The sequence below is a fragment of the Lampetra planeri genome, chromosome 32 (genome assembly GCF_965212315.1).
Source record: "Lampetra planeri chromosome 32, kcLamPlan1.2.h2, whole genome shotgun sequence".
Taxonomy (NCBI): domain Eukaryota; kingdom Metazoa; phylum Chordata; class Hyperoartia; order Petromyzontiformes; family Petromyzontidae; genus Lampetra; species Lampetra planeri.
Genome location: NC_136138.1, coordinates 5,150,007 through 5,169,063, shown reverse-complemented (window position 1 = coordinate 5,169,063; position 19,057 = coordinate 5,150,007). Strand labels below are relative to the sequence as shown.

At 50.1% G+C, this 19,057-nt stretch overlaps 1 protein-coding gene and 2 non-coding genes across 3 annotated transcripts in view; 1 reads left to right on the top strand and 2 right to left on the bottom strand.

Moving 5' to 3' along the window:
- Positions 1-19,057, top strand: part of LOC144729499 (contactin-2-like) — a 64,515-nt gene that overhangs the window by 21,530 nt on the left and 23,928 nt on the right. The window contains exons 5-11 of the mRNA XM_078609835.1: positions 202-297; positions 5,201-5,280; positions 6,479-6,614; positions 7,845-7,950; positions 9,004-9,185; positions 10,077-10,213; positions 12,026-12,158. Of these exons, the coding sequence (XP_078465961.1) occupies positions 202-297; positions 5,201-5,280; positions 6,479-6,614; positions 7,845-7,950; positions 9,004-9,185; positions 10,077-10,213; positions 12,026-12,158 (870 nt within the window). The remainder of the gene's footprint in view (positions 1-201; positions 298-5,200; positions 5,281-6,478; positions 6,615-7,844; positions 7,951-9,003; positions 9,186-10,076; positions 10,214-12,025; positions 12,159-19,057) is intronic.
- TRNAW-CCA (transfer RNA tryptophan (anticodon CCA)) lies at positions 17,868-17,939 on the bottom strand. The gene has a single exon. It is a non-coding gene; the product is annotated as a tRNA-Trp (tRNA).
- TRNAW-CCA (transfer RNA tryptophan (anticodon CCA)) lies at positions 18,272-18,343 on the bottom strand. The gene has a single exon. It is a non-coding gene; the product is annotated as a tRNA-Trp (tRNA).

The following is a 19,057-nucleotide window of genomic DNA, read 5'->3' as shown; positions in this document are numbered from 1 at the left end:
AGACCCATAGACTCACACAGAGACCCATATACTCACACAGAGACCAATAGACTCACACAGAGACCCATAGACTCACACAGAGACCCATAGACTCACATAGAGACCCATAGACTCACATATAGACCCATAGACTCACACAGAGACCCATAGACTCACACAGAGACACGCGCGTAACGTTGGAACGATCTCTTTGCTCCTCAGACCTGGACCCGTTCCCCGTGGAGGAGCGAGACCCGGTGCACGTGCGTCTCCACGCGGGGCTCGTCTTGGTGTGCGCACCCCCTCCACACTCGCCCGGTATGGCACCGCTGCAATGGCCTCGCACGGACCAGTGTGTCATGGTTCTACTGACCTCACATTAACCAGGATGTCATAGCTATACTGGATTAACATGCTCACCTACCCACTCATAGGACCGGTAATGTGATGTCTGTACCGAGTTCACATGGACCAGCCTATCCAATACTGATGGAAAGACAGACACGGTATGAACAAACACTTCTACACCACAACGCTTCCGCAGCGCAACGCTTCGGAGACAATTATATTGCACAATGCCGCTTGCAGGCTCATGCAGGGAACTGTGCACAATTTTCTTTTAAAAATAAAATATCCCCAACTCTGCCACCAAAACTAAAAAGCGAGGAGAATCAACGCGAGGTCCAGCGCAACACAATTCCGTTGTTGGACTGCACTACGCCCCCACTTCTGTGCTCCCCCCGCCTCCGCCAATCCACGCCGATCGGCCGTGGCGAGGTGCGGTCACGTGACCACCACGTGACCACCACGTGCGACGTGGGGAAGAGGGCCCTCGTTCAGCACCCGCTGGCTGATGCGCCGCCGTCGAGGCAACATTGGGGGCCGTCCATAAATGACGTCACGCACCTAGGAGGGGGGGGGTCAGACATTTGTGACGACGTGTGACGAGGGGGGGAGTTGAGAAATGTGACGTCACATCAAAAGGCGCAACTTTAAATAAATATAGAATTGTTCTAACAACACTAATTGTTATAACAACACTCATACAACATCAGAGTGCAGCGCCACATTAAATACGCACCACAATGACAATAGTTTAAAGCGATTTGAAGCATATTTTATTTTCCAAATGGAAATATGGTTTTGGGGGGGGGGGGCAGAGCTTCGTGATGTCATATTTGAGGGGGGGGGGGGTCTGACTTTTTGTGACGCTGTGTGACGAGGGGGGTGGGCGGGGTCAAAAATCGTCCAAAATCGCGTGACGTCATTTATGGACGGCCCCTTTGCCACCTTTGCCGCCGGCGTTAATTGACGTCTCGCCGACTTTGAATGTCACGCGCTCCAATTAAAACCCTCCACCTCACCTCGCCGCACCGCGCCTCAACCTCCCCTTCCTCGCGCCTTGCCTGCGTTTTGACGCCTTCGGATGCGTGCCGTTCCCGGGCGCCAACGGGGTGAGTGAAATTGGGGGGCCCCATCGCTACTCCCCTCCAACCCCCCCCCCCCTCTCAACTGTTGCCACCAAAACGAGAGGGGACGTTTGTGAAAACATTTTAATTGGTGAATACATTTTCGTTACTCGCTGCGGAGCCGCGCTTTTGATTCAACGTGGGGTGAGTTTGGTACACTGCCGCAGTTATTAATGAATTGCGATGTTTGTCATTGTCTTTCATGGTCGTCATCGTCATCGGCAGCAGCAACGTAATTATCATCGTCATCATCGTCACCATCGTCATCATTAGCAGCAATATCATCGTCAGCCACAGCTAAAGCAACGTAGTCATCATCAATGTACGCGATCTCGCCCAAAAATCACTTACAAATCCTAATATTGGTGGCGGACGCCTGCTCCGCGTTGAATGTTGATGATCATTGTCATCAGCCGCAGCGATAACATCAGCGGCAGCGGCAGCAGCACGAGTAGCAGAAGCCACAAATCGCGGCAGTGGTCACGCGTTTTGCTCCGATTCCACAAATCTCTCACGAGGGGTCGTGTGTGTGTGTGGGGGGGGGGCATCCACCCCAAACAGGGGGAATGGAGGTGGGGTGCGCCAGCGGCAATGATTCGTAGCCCACCATCGATCCGCGATGGGGCGGTGCGTCACCGCCTGATACAAAAATAAATCAGCCGACGACCGTAAGATTCGTCCGGCTTTTGTTCACGCTCCAGAGGGTTTTTTTTGTTGTGTCCCACCGCTCAGCGGAACCGCTTGCACGTGCGGAGCCGACGGCTTTCGGGGTTTACTTTTCTCACTCTTTTTTTTGTTATTCCGACTTTGCTGTCGGCGTCGTGCCGCCGGACGACCGCAAACATCCCGCGCCGCGTTGGGGAACGGCCCGCGGGAAGTAGACGTGGCGGAACTAGTTCTGAGACCCATTTAGGTGACCGTTAGACCTCACCAAGAGATGATTCATTCTTGCATGGCAGTCAAACTGATGCTTCTACTTTAGCCAAATTAAGTGAAAAACGAAAACAAATTTATATTGTTAACTAGCAGTAGTACCCGGCGTTGCCCGGGTGAAAAATATATTTCTTAATAACCTTACATATATACACACCCTCACCACTTACCCTCACCACTCTCCCTCACCACTCTCCCTCACCACTCTCCCTCACCATTCACCCTCACCATTCACCCTCACCACTCATCCTCACCAATCACACCCTCACCAATCACTCACCACTCACCCTCAACACTCACCCTCACCACTCACCCTCACCATTCACCCTCACCATTCACCCTCACCACTCTCCCTCACCACTCATCCTCACCAATCACACCCTCAGCAATCACCACTCACCACTCACCCTCAACACTCACCCTCACCACTCACCCTCACCACTCAACCTCCCCTCACCACTCACTAATCACCACTCACAATCGCCACTCACAACCGCCCTCACCATTATATTTTTGCCCCAGTCAACGCCGGATATTTCCCATTCGTAGCAGTTTATATCAACTCTATAACCAACTTATATTAAACAGGAAGCGCGATCATAAAGTAATTTACAACCTTCGATTAGTCCTTTGTGCGATTCAAAGAATCGATTCCTGGCATGTTGGGGGTTTACATTTTGAATGATAGAGTTTCATTTTCATTGTTATTTTTTTTTTTTCAGGAGTTTTTAATTACATTTTTGCCCCGGTCAACGCCGGATATTTCCCGTTCGTAGCAGTTTATATCGACTTTAAGCAACTTATAGTAAACGGGAATCGTCCGAATCTAAAGGAATCTACAACCTTCGATTCCATTGCGCGATTCAGAGAATCGATTCTTGGCGCGTCGGGTTTAAAAGTAATTAGACAGTTGTTTTTTCATTGGTATGTAATGTTTGAAAGTTTTCATAAGATTTTAAATGTATTTTCCCCCCGGGCAACGCTGGGTATATCGAGTTTATACCACAAAGTCGTCGCTTGACACGGGTGGGGTGTCGAGGCCTAGTACCGTGCAGAGCCTCCGGCCTCGCCTAGATTGCCCACCCGGCTGAGGCTGGGTACCGGGGCCGTTACCCCCCCCCCCCGCGCTACAATAATACTGTGTAATCGCTATAATTTTATTATCTACCGACCCTATAATAGTAATTGCACACATTGTGGTGGTGGGGGAGTGAAGAGGACATGAAACTTTGATGAATTTACCTCAGAGTCGCGTGGTGGGTGTCGAGGCCTAGTACCGTGCAGAGCCTCCGGCCTCGCCTAAATAGCCCATCCGGCTGAGGCTGGGTACGGGTGCCGTTCCCCCCCCCCCCCCGCGCTACAATAATACTGTGTAATCGCTATAATTTTATTATCTACCGACCCTATAATAGTAATTGCACACATTGGGGTGGGAGGGGAGTGAAGAGGACGTGAAACTTTGATGAATTTACCTCAGAGTCGCGTGTTAATGCGTGCGCATATTTTTAACGGGAATTAAAAATGGCGTCCACCCCGCAGCGAATGCGTCGCTACCCGTTGCCAGGGGCAACCGCCGTCCAATGAAACTGCGTATGGTCCGGCGACACACAGACACACACACAGACAGACAGATTTGCGATTTTATATATATAGATAGATTTTTTTGTGAAGTCGTTGGTGACCTTACTGACGATTTTTATCGCGTGTTATTTTGCATGGTTCTTGCAAAATAAAATGAAAACATTTGCAGGAATGCACTATCACCTGAAGAATTGTATTGACCTGGTTTATTGATTCAAGTAGTAATTAGCCAAACATCCGAGGCAGGAACAAATCTTGCAAATGATTTCTTTTCAGTATCGGTGTGACGTTCGCCCGTAAATATTTAACGTCATCGTTAATATTTCAGTTTATGTCACTGCTCTCAACGCCAGAGGCTTTAAGTTAAACCGGACCGTGCGTATAATGATTACATTTTTATTTGGTAAAATTCTGGCTGCACTTTTATTTTTGAGACGCACTTGTTATTTTCTTGCATTCAATATATTAACCAGTTAAATGCAACTTATTGATATCAATAATGTTAATGCCCTTTACCCAGGAAAGATTTTCATTGATTCTCAAGCCTCTTTTTGATGAGGGTCCTGCTACATTGGGACGTTTGGTCATGAATGCCACGTACAGTGAGCGTTTGGCCTCGCGCGGGAGAAAACCGGCGAACCCAGAGAAATCCCACCGTGCACACGAGGGGGATTAAACACCGTCCAAGCTCCGCAAAGATGGATTTAATAATTCACGTCTGCACTTCCGTCTCTTGGTCACCTCGCAGCTAAGTTGTTCATGCGAACGAAATGTATCTCTCAAAAGCATTGAACGATCTCACACAGACATAGCTTATACTGGTAGCAACCTCCTGGTTACACCAGCCCACAGGGGATTATTGTGTCCGTCGTGCAGGAAGGGGCTGGGTGGGGAGGGAGGGAGGGGCTGGATGGGGGGTGGGGCTGGGTAGGGAGGGGCTGGTCACCCCGTGGTGCCCTTATAAAACTCAACGTTTAACCTACTCACGCCGGCTTGTGCCCGCCCTCACAGTCGGCCATATTTGCGGAATACACCACGTCGCCGTTGACCCTCGCCATTGACCGAGCAACCCAGCGTTCCAACCAGCTCCCTCCGCAGAAATGTGTTTCTCTCAAATGTTGCATCGACCTGAATTAAATAGGTCTTGCATAACAAGCGTTGCTGGACGAAGGGACATGTCTCAATATGTTTCTGCGTTAATAACAAAAAAATGCTGAATGTTGTCTCCCCGTCCCCAGGGCTGGAGCTGCGCTTCCGATGGCTCTTCAACGAGTTCCCGGCGCTGGTTCAGCAGGACGCGCGGCGATACGTGTCGCAGGCAGGTGGACCAACTCCAGTGTCGCCCTCAAACCCTCCCATCCCACTCGACTCTCCTCCACGCACTCTCCTACCTCTCATCTCACTCGACTCCCCGCCACGCTCTCTCCTATCTCTCATCTCACTCGACTCTCCTCCACGCACTCTCCTACCTCTCATCTCACTCCACTCCCCTCCACGCTCTCTCCTACCTCTCACCTCACTCGACTTTCCTCCACGCACTCTCCAACCTCTCCCCTCTCGTCTCACTCCACTCTCCTCCACGCACTCTCCTACCTCTCCCCTCTCATCTCACTCTACTCCCCTCCACGCACTCTCCTACCTCTCATCTCACTCGACTCTCCTCCACGCTCTCTCCTACCACTCCCCTCTCATCTCACTCTACTCTCCTCCACGCACTCTCTTACCTCTCCCCTCTCATCTCACTCTACTCCCCTCCACGCACTCTCCTGCCTCTCCCCTCTCATCTCACTCTACTCCCCGCCACACTCTCTCCTACCTCTCATCTCACTCGACTCTCCTCAACGCTCTCTCCTACCACTCCCCTCTCATCTCACTCTACTCTCCTCCACGCACTCTCCTACCTCTCCCCTCTCATCTCACTCTACTCCCCTCCACGCACTCTCCTACCTCTCCCCTCTCATCTCACTCTACTCCCCTCCACGCACTCTCCTACCTCTCATCTCACTCGACTCTCCTCCACGCACTCTCCTACCTCTCCCCTCTCATCTCACTCTACTCCCCTCCACGCACTCTCCACTCCAGCTTTCAGGGGAAGTGCCCAGGCAACCTCCACTCACCTGGAGGTCGTTCATTCCCCTCTGCTGCCCCCACTGTCTGAAACTCCCTTTCCCCAGCCACCCGTGCTGTCGGCTCCTGCCCCCCGTTTAGGTCCAGGCTCAGGACCTTCCTCTTCCACCTCTGCCCATGACCGTCTTCCTCTCACCCCCTCCCCTCCCCATTGATTCACACGCAGACACTCACACACAGGGGACTCGCTTGCATTAGAGACATAGCGACTCGCGTAGACTCACACGACGACTGCATTGCTCGCGCCCTAGACCATAGGTCGACTTTCTTGACACTCTCGCTGACGAAACGCATTGTAAGCCCGCGTCCCTGCACAACGCCTTGGGACGAGGTCGCGTTCCGACGCCGCGTTGCGTTAACGTCGTCGTCACCGTTGTCTCGTCGTCCAGGCGACGGGGGACCTGTACGTGGCGCGCGCCGAGGCGGGCGACGGCGGCCGCTACTCCTGCTACGTCACCGCCTCCATCATGGGCAGTCACACGAGCGTGCTCAGCTCCTTCGTCTCGCTGGGGCTCAAGAAGGACGGTGAGGAGGGGCGGTGACGGGGGGAGATGAGGCAGGTGAAGATGGTGACGGTGAGGGAGGTGAGGGAGGTGAGGGTGGTGAGGGTGGTGAGGGAGGTGAGGGAGGTGAGGGTGGTGAGGGTGGTGAGGGCAGTTCGGGTTGTGATGACAGTCAGGGAGGTGAGGATGGTGAGAAGGGTCAGGATGGTGAGGGCGGTTAGGGTGCTGCTACTGATGACATATATTAGACACCAAGGCGCACTGCCACAGGTGGGACTGGCCACAGCGGACCGAGTTCTCTGTGGGGAGGAACAATCTCGAAAAACTACGCACTTCTAAATCTTTTGTAGTAATGTTTTTATTACTTTAGTATAAATACATGTTCATTTTGATTCATATGTTGTTTTTTTCTGACTGTATGTGAACGCAAAGACACAAATTCGCCCGTTTTCTCATTGAAAATAGGTAAATTTAGAAATATCACTGTCTTGGTCTCAAAAGCAAAGTTTGTGGGGTATAATAGCCATTTTCTACACTTTTTAGGCATACGCAATTACGAAATAACACTTACTCCCCAGGAACAAAAATTGCGTTACATAGTGAAATCATCTAATACGAAGCAAACTTCGGCATGAAGTCGCATCGCGCCTTAGGGACTCTCGCCCGACTGTAAAGCGATCCCATCTGTGAAAAGGTGACCCAACACTCGACGACGAAAGCCCCAACGCTAAAGTGCGTATGTGTGTGTGTGTGCGTGTGTGTGTGCGTGTATGTGCGTGTGTGTGTGCGCGTGCACGTGTGTGTGTGTGCGCGTGTGTGTGTGTGTGCGTGTGTGTGCGCGTGTGTGCGTGTGTGCGTACGCGTGTGTGTGTGTGTGTGTGCGTGCGTGCGCGTGTGTGTGCGTGTGTGTGCGCGTGTGTGTGTGTGCGCGTGTGCGTGTGTGTGTGTGCGTGTGTGTGTGCGTGTGCGTGTGTGTGCGCGTGTGTGTGCGTCCGCGTGTGTGTGTGTGTGTGCGTGTGTGTGTGTGCGTGTGTGTGTGCGTGTGTGTGCGTGTGTGTGCGTGCGTGCGTGTGTGTGTGTGTGCGTGTGTGTGCACGTGCGTGTGTGTGTGTGTGCGTGTGTGCGTGTGTGTGTGCGTGTGTGTGCGTGTGTGTGTGCGTGTGTGTGTGTGCGTGTGTGTGTGCGTGTGTGTGTGTGCGTGTGTGTGTGCGTGTGTGTGCGTGTGTGTGTGCGTGTGTGTGTGCGTCCACAGCCACGCCGGCCGTGAAGCTGGCCCCACACGTCGAGCTGGCGCTGCCCCCTGTGACGCGCGTCCTGGCGGGCCGCGACGTCCGCCTCGAGTGCTTCGCTCTCGGCAAGTGAGTCCCTGGAGCAGGGCGGGGAGAGACCGCGCATCGCTCACCACGCTCACCGCCATCACCGCGGTCACCGCCATCACCACGCTCACCGCCGCTCACCGCCATCACCACGCTCACCGCCATCACCGCGCTCACCGCCATCACCACGCTCACCGCCGCTCACCGCCATCACCACGCTCACCGCCATCACCGCGCTCACCGCCATCACCACGCTCACCGCCGCTCACCGCCATCACCACGCTCACCGCCATCACCGCGCTCACCGCCATCACCACGCTCACCGCCGCTCACCGCCATCACCACGCTCACCGCCATCACCGCGCTCACCGCCATCACCACGCTCACCGCCGCTCACCGCCATCACCACGCTCACCGCCATCACCGCGCTCACCGCCATCACCACGCTCACCGCCGCTCACCGCCATCACCACGTTCACCGCCATCACCGCGCTCACCGCCGCTACCGCCGCTGCCATAGCTGTCAACACGTACGGTTCACCCCGTGTTCTTGCACAGGGAAATTTGGTTTTCAGGTCCATACGGCGTACAGCCGTTTCAATACGAGCAATACAAAATGTTTGTCTATTTGTTTGTGTTTCTCCCTTGTGATGGGACTTTGCAAGATGAACGTTGAGATTTAGAAGGGCACGGGGTGACCAATGAGGTCTGAATTGGTCTGTAGTAAGGTAGGGCACTGATAAGGGGTTGACAGGTATGTGCTACCGCCATCACCACACTCACCGCCAACACCACCACTACCGCCATCACCATCGCTACTGATAGTCGTGCCCCGTCAGTCTGTGTGAGGCTATATAGAGGATATTTGTACTTGTTGTGTCTTTGTATATGAGTGCGTGTGTCTTTGTCCGCGATTAAACCGGGCTCCCGAGTGCGTCTGTACGTGCGCGCGTCTGTGCGTACGTGCCTGAATGCTCGTCTCCGCATGTGCGTCTCTCTGCCCACGCGTGCACGTCTGTATGCGGGTCTCTGTGTGCGTCTGTGGGTGCGTGCGTGTGCGCGTGCCCGCCCGTGCGTGCCTTCGCCAACATGTAGCCCCGTGCCGGAGGTGTCGTGGCGCCGTGTCGGGGCCGAGCTGCCCGCGGGGGCGAGGGTCACGGCGTCCGGGGCGGCGCTGGAGATGGGGAGGGCGCGCTCCGAGCACGGCGGCACATACGAGTGCGAGGCGCGCAACGCCAAGGGCTCCGCCCGGTCATCCACGCTCCTCGTCGTGAACGGTGGGATGAGGGCCCCCCTCCCTCCCCCCCGCTCCCCCACCACACACACACCTCTCATCGTCATCACTCGCCTGGCCTTCACGTCTGCTTGCCCGCCGTACCTTTCTTCATTATTGACGACTTGCAGCTCGGCACACGGCAGATGCCTGCGCAGCGCGACTCACGACCTCTTCTTGATACCAAGATCCACGTCTATGCGCCGCTTTCCGGTGGCATCCCCAACAGTTTGAAACGATATCCCCTCTGCACATTCGCAGCATCACCTCAATCGCCTCCTTCAAGAGAGACTTAAAAACTCACCTCTACAATCATGCTTTCGAGCGACTCTGAGCTTGGCTCCGCGCCTCTGAGTTGCGGCCGTTACGTCCACAAATTTGCGCGCGTTATAAATTGCATTATTATTATTATTATAGCGTGCCTCCTCCCGCCATGCAGAACCTCCAAGTGGTTTAACTCCATCCTGCCACGTGCTCCGCCGCATTCTCCGCGAGGGGAAGCGACGTCGCAAGCGTCGTCGCTTCGCCTTCCCCCGCCGTCTCACACGGCCGCAAATTGATTCGGTTCGGTGACTTCCAGAATGCAGCACGAATGATAAATCTAAGCCACGGAAAGTTTCGAGCAGATGCAGGCTGTATTTTTGACGTGACAAAAAAAGCGCCACACATTCAAAAAGTCGACGTTTTCAAGCGGTTGTCCTTCTTCACAGCCGAAAGAGCCCGAGATAGTACAAACGCGTTAACAAACAAGGATACACGAGTCAAATGCGTTTGAGGTTATCGCAAAGAATCCACAGCTTCACGTCAAATCGTGCCTCGGATGCGCTGCGCAAGCAAGGGAGCGATGGAGAGAGCGACCGTCGCCCTGTCTGTCCCGCGTCGCCCTCCTCCCCAGAGCCGCCCAGCTGGGTGCGCGGGATCCCGCCGGCTGAGTTGGATATCGGCGACCGCCTCTCGTGGGCGTGCGAGGCGCGGGGCCACCCGGCGCCGTTCTACCGCTGGCTCCGGGACGGAGAGCCGCTGCGGCCCGGGGTGAGCGCCGCTCGCGAGTTCACTTTCATACTTTCGTCTCGTTTTTCATTCACTCAAAGGATTTCTTTCTAGATTTGAAGCTTTCGTGACTGCAAGGATTCATATTCTTAGGTTTTTTCGGTAAAGTCACGTAGGTAAAAATGTTTTAATTTTAATTAATAAAAGTAAAATTAAATTAAATTAAAATTAAAATCACGACGTTTCGGAGGCAACACAAGCTTCACAACACAAGCGTCCGTCTTCAGGTGGAACTGTCACAGCACGCTGGCTGTCTTGGCTCATCTCCCCCTCAACCAGTATTGATACGGGGTAGTATCTCTTGGAATTTATCATTTACAGTACTCAAATAATTTCACCTGGGTCCTCTTCTTTGTACGGCCGATGTTTCATGGAGTGCAACAGTAATAGGGTAAAAACTGTAATAGGGTAAAAACAGTAATAGGGTAAAAACAGTAATAGGGTAAAAACAGTAATAGGGTAAAAACAGTAATAGGGTAAAAACAGTAATAGGGTAAAAACAGTAATAGGGTAAAAACAGTAATAGGGTAAAAACCTATTACTATGTCTTGCTACTGGCAAAGGAGGTATCATAATGTAAATGCTTACCCCGAGCTCTCAATACTCTGATAGTGCGCTGTTTATGAGTTGTACGCCTTTTGGCGTCATCTGGTCCAACACCAGTGGAGACTGGGCCCTAAGAAAAGCCGTCTTGGGTGTGGACCAATCAACTTCAAGGACAGTGCATGTCATTATCAGAGTTGTCTCTTTTTGTTTGCATTTTGGCTGCTTGTGTTGTGGTTATTGCAAACATGATCCCTTGCATAAAGGTGTCAATTTTGGTGCCAGATAAAACGGTAAAAACCTATTGCTATAGCTGTAATTTCATATCGAGGTGGTTGATGAGCCAGATGATTGCGTCAGGAGTAGCGGGGTGGTGCATCATCGCTGTGACGATGCCTACTCCTTCGTATTTGTAAATCGAGCATCGAGTCGTTATACGTTCCATTCTGTTCTGTTCTGGGTGGTGACCACATTCGCTGCACACTGCTGTAGAGTTTGTTTTTATTTCCCCGTTGTGCATCAAGTACCCGCATCTGCTTCCGCCATGGTTCCACCACGGTTTCCCGCACCTCCGATTAGCACGGTTGGCTACGTACGGCGCGAAAGAAGTTCAACATACATTCCTGAACGTCTCATTTGCAAGGGCGTCCCCGGGTGTCGATTGACATTCGCATAGCAAACACGTAATGACACTTACACAAACATTGTTAACTAACGCAGGATACATTCATACAATGAATCTCACCAAGTCACAGTGTTGTAGCCCGTCTCCCTGGTTCCCGCTGAAGGCTGGCTCCCCTAGGGGAACGGATATTTGTTCCCACCGGCAGATGCTTGTTCTCCCCGACTTATTCGTTCCGCTCGGTTAGGATTAGGACTTAGGGGGTCAGAGGGCAGTGGTGCCGCCGATGTTGCCACCTCGGTTGGAGGCATAAAAAGGGGACACGTCACGGCAAGTGGAGGAATAATTGGCAATACTGGAAGAGGAGAGAACTGCACATACACTCATCGACTTGGGCGACGTATTATAACGACATCATTATTATTACTACGCAACTGACAAAATTAATTTCAGTGTCCCCGGGGAAGTCTTGGAGAATTCCCGCAGACACCAGCTACCTCCTCAACAAAGAGGGCGGTCCTGGTAAAACCACGAGAAGGTGGCACTGCGCTGTTTGCAGGCCTCTGCCCGTCGTGAACCAGGCCGGGGGTGGGAGGCTGCTGCATTGTTGTTGTTGTTGTTTCCGGCAGGGCTCGGTGGAGCTGGGGGACGATGGGACGCTCACGATCTCGGCGGTGAACCTCAGCCACTCGGGGATGTACCAGTGCGAGGCGTGGAATGGCAACGGCACCATCTACTCCGCTGCCGAACTCCGCGTGCGCGGTGAGTCTGCGAGACTCTTGTTGTTGCTTTTGTTATTACCCCAGTTTCGTGCCGGATTATTCTAGGAGCAAAAGTAGCGACATCTGTAGCTACGGGCCCTCGCACTTTCGAGGGCCCCGCGCTAAATGCTTTCAAGCATTCAATTCTGGTTCAGTGATTCGGCACAGTGATTCTGCACTATTACTATAGTACTATTCTGCCTTCAATTTTTATGAACGACTGGGTGTTTAAGGTTAGCGATTTGGCTGTATAGCAAATGAAAAAATACAGTTACTTTACTATGCAAGCTAAACATGTGTGTTTTATTATTTATGTATTTATTATTGAGGGCCCCTTCATAACATATGCTACATGCCCCGCACTAGCTTCATCCGGCACTGACCACAGTTGTATATTCTTCTACAATGCTCCTTTCCGCGTGCCCGATTCACGGCTGCACTTCCAACAATAAACACCCCGCGTGGAATGACAGGGCGTGCGCGTCCTTAGGGGCCATCCATTTAGTACGCACGCAAAAATCTGTCAAAACTTGACCCCCCCCCCCTCCGTGTACGCACCCGGACTTTTTACCCCCCCCCCCACCTGTGTACGTACTCCTATAGAACGGCCGATATTGAATCCACGCGCAACAGAAACATCCTGGATAAACCAGCAAATCTTCCAGAAAAAAAACCCACCGTATTACAACGCTGTGTGCAAAAATCCCAGTGTGATGCAAGTCAAACAATAACAACCATAAGACAATTTAGATTAAAGTTATCAGGCCAACTCCGCACTTCCGCAAGAAACATGGCTTAACCATATGTTTTCGAAATCACCAAAATACAGCAAAAAAAACAATGTAACAACATTCATAATCAACGTTTTTGGGTTTAGATCGCGTTTTTTATAAATGTGTCGTAACCCTCCACCACCCGACACGGCTAATCAGTAAAAAAGTGTCACGTTGATGCTGGATGCAATTACCAGCGAAACGTCGTACTCAAATTGTAAATGTTGTGGTTTCACGCTTCAACACACCGGTGGGCTAAAGCAGTGAACTTTTTGTCTTTTGTCAACGTGACACTTTTTTACTGATTGGCCGTGTCGGGTGGTGGAGGGTTACGACACATTTATAAATAACGCGATCTAAACCCAAAAACGTTGATTATGAATAATATTGGTCGCGAAAGCCTACGTGTTAAATGTAACAACAATAATCATTTACCTCGCCGCACTTGGGAACCCGGTATCATCACAGGGTGCTGAAGACCCGGATTCGAACCCAGGTCTCCCTCCGTCCGCTGTTGCACCGGGTTTGTGTTCGCACGTCCGCAGCTATTCTTCAGTTTAACACGTAGGCTTTCGCGACCAATATTATTCATAATCAACGTTTTTGGGTTTAGATTGCGATTCGCCCGATGATGCAGGATGCAATTACCAGCGCAACGTCGTACTCAAATTGTAAATGTTGTGGTTTCACGCTTCAACACACCGGTGGGCTAAAGCAGTGAACTATTTGTCTTTTGTCAACGTGACACTTTTTTACTGATTGGCCGTGTCGGGTGGTGGAGGGTTACGACACATTTATAAATAACGCGATCTAAACCCAAAAACGTTGATTATGAAGCTATTCTTCACTTTTTTTTATTCGGGTGGAGCTTCTTCTAGAGAGGGGTTCAGCCACTAGTCGAGCAGATTGACTCGAACTGTTGCACGTTGAACTTCTTTCGCGCCGTACGTAGCCAGCCGTGCTCATCGGAGGTGCGGGCGTGGGGGCGGTGAAGGACAAACAACAATATTTGAAGTGGGCTGTCAAGGCACCCCGGTGGGACCTCATGGCAACGAACACTCTTGCGTTCGCTCGACAAACACTCGATGTTGTGATTGAAAGGCTGAATTGGGGGAGCTCTCGCGTCCTCTTCCGACCCGCACCTGACCCCCACGTGCAAAACAGAGGGGAGGAAGAGAAAATCATCCAGGGGATTATTATCAGCGAGACTTGCTAACCTGTAACATCGTCCTCTGCTTGGGGTAGCTGTCCTGGGGAATCTGTATGTATTGCCAGACACCATTGGAACCTCATTTGCCAGTAGCAAAATATGATAATTGGTTTTTTACCCTTTTATCTGGCAACAAAACTGACACTTTATTCACTACAATTCCTTTGACCAGTTGCGTAAAGGTGCCGTCCATAAATGACGTCACGCACCTAGGGGGGGGGGGTCAGACATTTGTGACAATTTGTGATGAGGGGGGGAGGGGGGGGGTTGAGAAATGTGACGGCACATCAAAATGCGCAACTTTAAATAAATATAAACAACACGTTCTACTTAATTAAATAGACTTTTCAATCAATGTTTTCATCTACAACATCAGAGTGCAGCGCCACATTAAATACGCACTACAATGACAATAGTTTAAAGCGATTTGAAGCATGTTTTATTTTCAAAATGTAAATATGGTTTTGGGGGGGGCAGAGCTTTATGACGTCATATTAGAGGGGGCTCTGACTTTTTGTGACGCCGTGTGACGAGGAGGGGAGGGGGGGGTCAAAAATCAGCCAAAATTGCGTGACGTCATTTATGGACGGCCCCAAATACATCGCCACCGATTTTAAACGGTTCAGGGAAACTTGTGCTCAAGTTGTTTTTTTTATGCAACTAACCCTCGCCTTTTTAATAATTGACGCAATAATCTCAAGACAATGCATTCGGATGGAGCTCTCTTATTTTCCGTCACTGTGCGATATTTGTATTCCTACGACACGTGGGGTCACCGTGCGATTTTGGACCTCAGAGGGTGGGCGACCCCGTTCTTGTCGTCGCTGGTGAGAATTACGGGAGATGGAACTCGCATGCTTCTGTGGGTTGGGGGGTCCTCTTGAGTGCGACCTCCAGACCCTGTCGTGTTTCGTTTGTTGCTCTGACCCCGCACCTCCAATTACCGCGGTTGGTTACGTACGGTGCGAAAGAAATTCAACATACGTAAAAGTGATAATTGTTTTTTTACCCTTTTATCTGGCAACAAAACTGACACCTCTTTTTTACAAGGAGTATTGTTTGCATAGACCACAATACCTGCAGTCGTAATGCAAACAAAAAACATAACTCTGATAATGTATGCATTTGTCCTTGAAGTTGATTGGTCCACACCCGAGACAGCTTTCCTTAGAGCCTAGTCTCACATGGTGTTGGACCAGATGACGCCAAAAGGCGCATTTAAAAGTATAAGTTTTATCCTTTCTGGCAATAAAACAGGTGAAATGTCCTGTGTTATACGTAACGGATATTTATATATTTTTTGTACCGAACCCCAGCGACGAAAATAAATGAAAGCAGAATACGGAAAAGTTCCGATTCGGTCGAACCTTAGGGAACTTGTGGCGGTCCCGTTTAGCGGGAACGTCTAATGAACGATCAGGGACCTACGAGGAGTCGCCACTGACACAATACTGGGGCGGAGTGATTCCGTGCTGAGTCGGAGTGATTCGGCTAACCGGGGCGGAGTGATTCGGTACTGGAGCGGAGTGATTCCGTGCTGGGTCCGAGTGATTCGGCTAACCGGGGCGGAGTGATTCCGTACTGGGTCCGAGTGATTCGGCTAACCGGGGCGGAGTGATTCCGTACTGGGTCCGAGTGATTCGGCTAACCGGGGCGGAGTGATTCCGTACTGGGTCCGAGTGATTCGGTACTGGGGCGGAGTGATTCGGCTACCGGGGGAGGATCGACGTCCTTGGACGTCACCGACGTCGCTCCGTGAAGAGCGAACGGCGGAATTCACACGGGGTCCGCGCGGCTTGCCGAGTGAAGGGGGTGAGGGGGGTTGTTGCTGCTGCATTGAGGCGGAGTGCTTCTCTGCAGGCGAAGGGACAACACGCACGGGCACGAACGCACGAGATTATTGCTTCTTCAAAACGGGTTTTATACCGTAAATGTTAAGGTGTTGAATTCGCCTCGAGAGAGATAAATTGAATCTTATTTGCTTGGCATTCCCTTTTTTTTTAGATCGTGTCATGGAACATCTTTTTCATTCACCTCATCCCCACCATTGCATTCATACGTTACCATTGTTGAATTCTTGTTAAAGGGCCTTGTTTAAGGCGCTATATACATTCCTTTAAGATGAGAACGTACGCACGCTTTTGTGAGATAATCCCCCCCCCCCCCCCCATAAAATGCTCAGCAATGTACGGTAGGTACATCTTACTCCACTGCTGGATAGAGGGCCTCCACACCAAGGCAGTAATCCCCCGCCCCCAATATTCAATATTCAAATATGCTCAATTTCGATTTTTGTTTATTTGATTGTGGTTATGGTTGTACTTCATTCATCCCTAATCTCTGCCATTACATACAATGAAACAAGAAAAAAGTAAAAACAGAAATGTAATACAATACACTTAGACATTATTGTAAAAAATAAATAAAAAGTCCATCCCATGTGTTAGTGAATTTTTCAATATTTTAGGCAGGAAATTCGTTTTCAAATTTAGATAATTTTTTTCTGGGGGGGGGACCCTCGGACCCCCTGGAATATTTGGTCCCCCCCAATGTTGACTCCATGGCTACGGCCTTGCTCCACACGCCTTGCGGCTCATGGGAGTTTGGGTTACTGTGGGGAGCGGTAGCGCAGTAGTTACTGCGCTACGAACCCCGGCGACCTGAGTTCGATTCCTGCTCACGGCCAACACCGGTAACGATTATTTATAACCAGTCCTGGTGCGTTGTATAAAGATCACCACTGGGGAGACAAAGGCGGCCGAGCGTGGTGTTGGCCGCCCACCCCCCTCGTGTGCCGTGCCGGCCTTCACAGGTGCTCGCTAACAGCACCTGCCCCAACAGTCTGTTCAGGCTATACGCAGGGTATTTGGTTATTGGGTCATACTTCACCACACTGGTCCGGTGCTGGTTGACGAAATTTACACTTTCGGTAATTCCTACAAAACGTGCATCCGCTTTGTGTCTGTCTCCGCATGCAAATACATCATTGTAAAGTCACCATCAGCCTGTTGGGACTTCCAAAGCAACATCAAGCAGCATCTTGTTCAAGCAAGCAAAACTCTGCGTCAGGTTTTGAACCATCTGGGTCTCATCAGCATTCAGGCCTGTTAAATGCTGCTGGGTATACCAGACGTTCCTTGGGCAGGTGCACTCCATAACAGCACTAAAGAGATTTCTATTTAACGTGAAAAGCAATTATATATACAAACATGCATTGTGGAGCATTGTAGGTAATATATACACTTTCGATTTAAAGGTTTCGTGACTGCAGGGATTCATCTTATTGGTTCTTTCGGTAAAGTCACGTAGAAGGGAAATAATACAATAATAAAAATAAAACATAATAAAATAATTCTCACGACGTTTCGGCCACAACGCAAGCAGCCGTCCTCAGGTGGAGAACAGGTCTGTCGGGAAGACGGGAAGACCGACAGACCTGTTCTCCACCTGAGGACGGCTGCTTGCGTTGTGGCCGAAACGTCGTGAGAATTATTTTATTATGTTTTATTTGTATTATTTTATTATTTCCCTTCTACGTGACTTTACCGAAAGAACCAAGAAGAAGAATATATACACTGTACAAACTACTGTTCTGTGTCCACATTTGCATTTAATTTGGCTAAATCGAACACGACCGATTCTTACTGACGCTCGATGCACCGCGTATCGTCAGGGTACGATTTCTATTTTTCCTCCTCAATGTCATTGACAAAAACAAATGCAGGTATGACCTCGACGTGATTTGAACACGCAACCTTCTGATCTGGAGTCAGACGCGCTACCGTTGCGCCACGAGGTCTTGGGCTGTCTGCCATCAACATCGGATTCTAGTCATAGGGAACATTTGGTTTCAACCATGATCAATCCGTTGCTGGATTAAGGCTTTTACGCATGCACGCGGACTGATCTCATTGCTCCATCTCCACCGTGACCGACCGCTTTGGATACATTCTCTCCTTCGGCTGCAATTCAGTTTCGTCTTATTGGCCATCATCCTGGCTGGCATTGACGTTTTCTGGCCAAAGCCAACTTTAAAAAAAAAAATCAATATCAGGTGTCTTTTTGGTGTTTGTTCCCTGATCTATTAGTTAAATTTTAAAAAATAACTTTAAAAGATTGTATTCACTAACTTGACCCTGACGTGATTTGAACACGCAACCTTCTGATCTGGAGTCAGACGCGCTACCGTTGCGCCACAAGGCCCCAGGGTAACTAGTCAGGAACGTTCATACTCTAGCCATATGGGTGAGGCTCTGGTGTTTATTTAAAGTCATAAAATATATATTTTGTCACAAAAACGAATTCGGCAAGCATGCCATTGTGAAAAGTATGGCATAAACTATACAGCATATTTAGCAGCACGATTACATAATATAATACTTTTTAAAGCAATTTAACACCCATATTTGACCCAAAACGACAGAAGTTAGTGTCACGTGGGGGGTGGGGTTCTATTATTTTACAGATTTGTATTGATTATTTCGCACGCTGAGTATCGATACATCGTGTTAAAATCAGTTTAACAAAACCGAGAAGCCTTCGTGACCAATGTGATTCGTAATGTTTGTTTTGGGTTGGATCATCTTTGAATGCCAGTTGGGTGGTGGAAGGACACAGTTAAACTTCGACATTATACCGACACGATATAACCCAAAATGAAAAATGATTAATCAAAATAATTGGTGGAATATTGTTTGATCAAAACGGACGGAGGTATTTGTTTTCAATAATATCGACACATTGCATTAATTCAGTTTTAAATTGACCATGTATTTTTTTAGTGGACTAAAACATGTTTCCTCCAGTCACTTTCATGATTTTTTCATTGTAAATCCATGATTAGCATTCAGCATGACGCCAATGTGGCTGCGTGGTTCAGATGAATCATGAACATCCCAATATAGCACCACAGGTCTT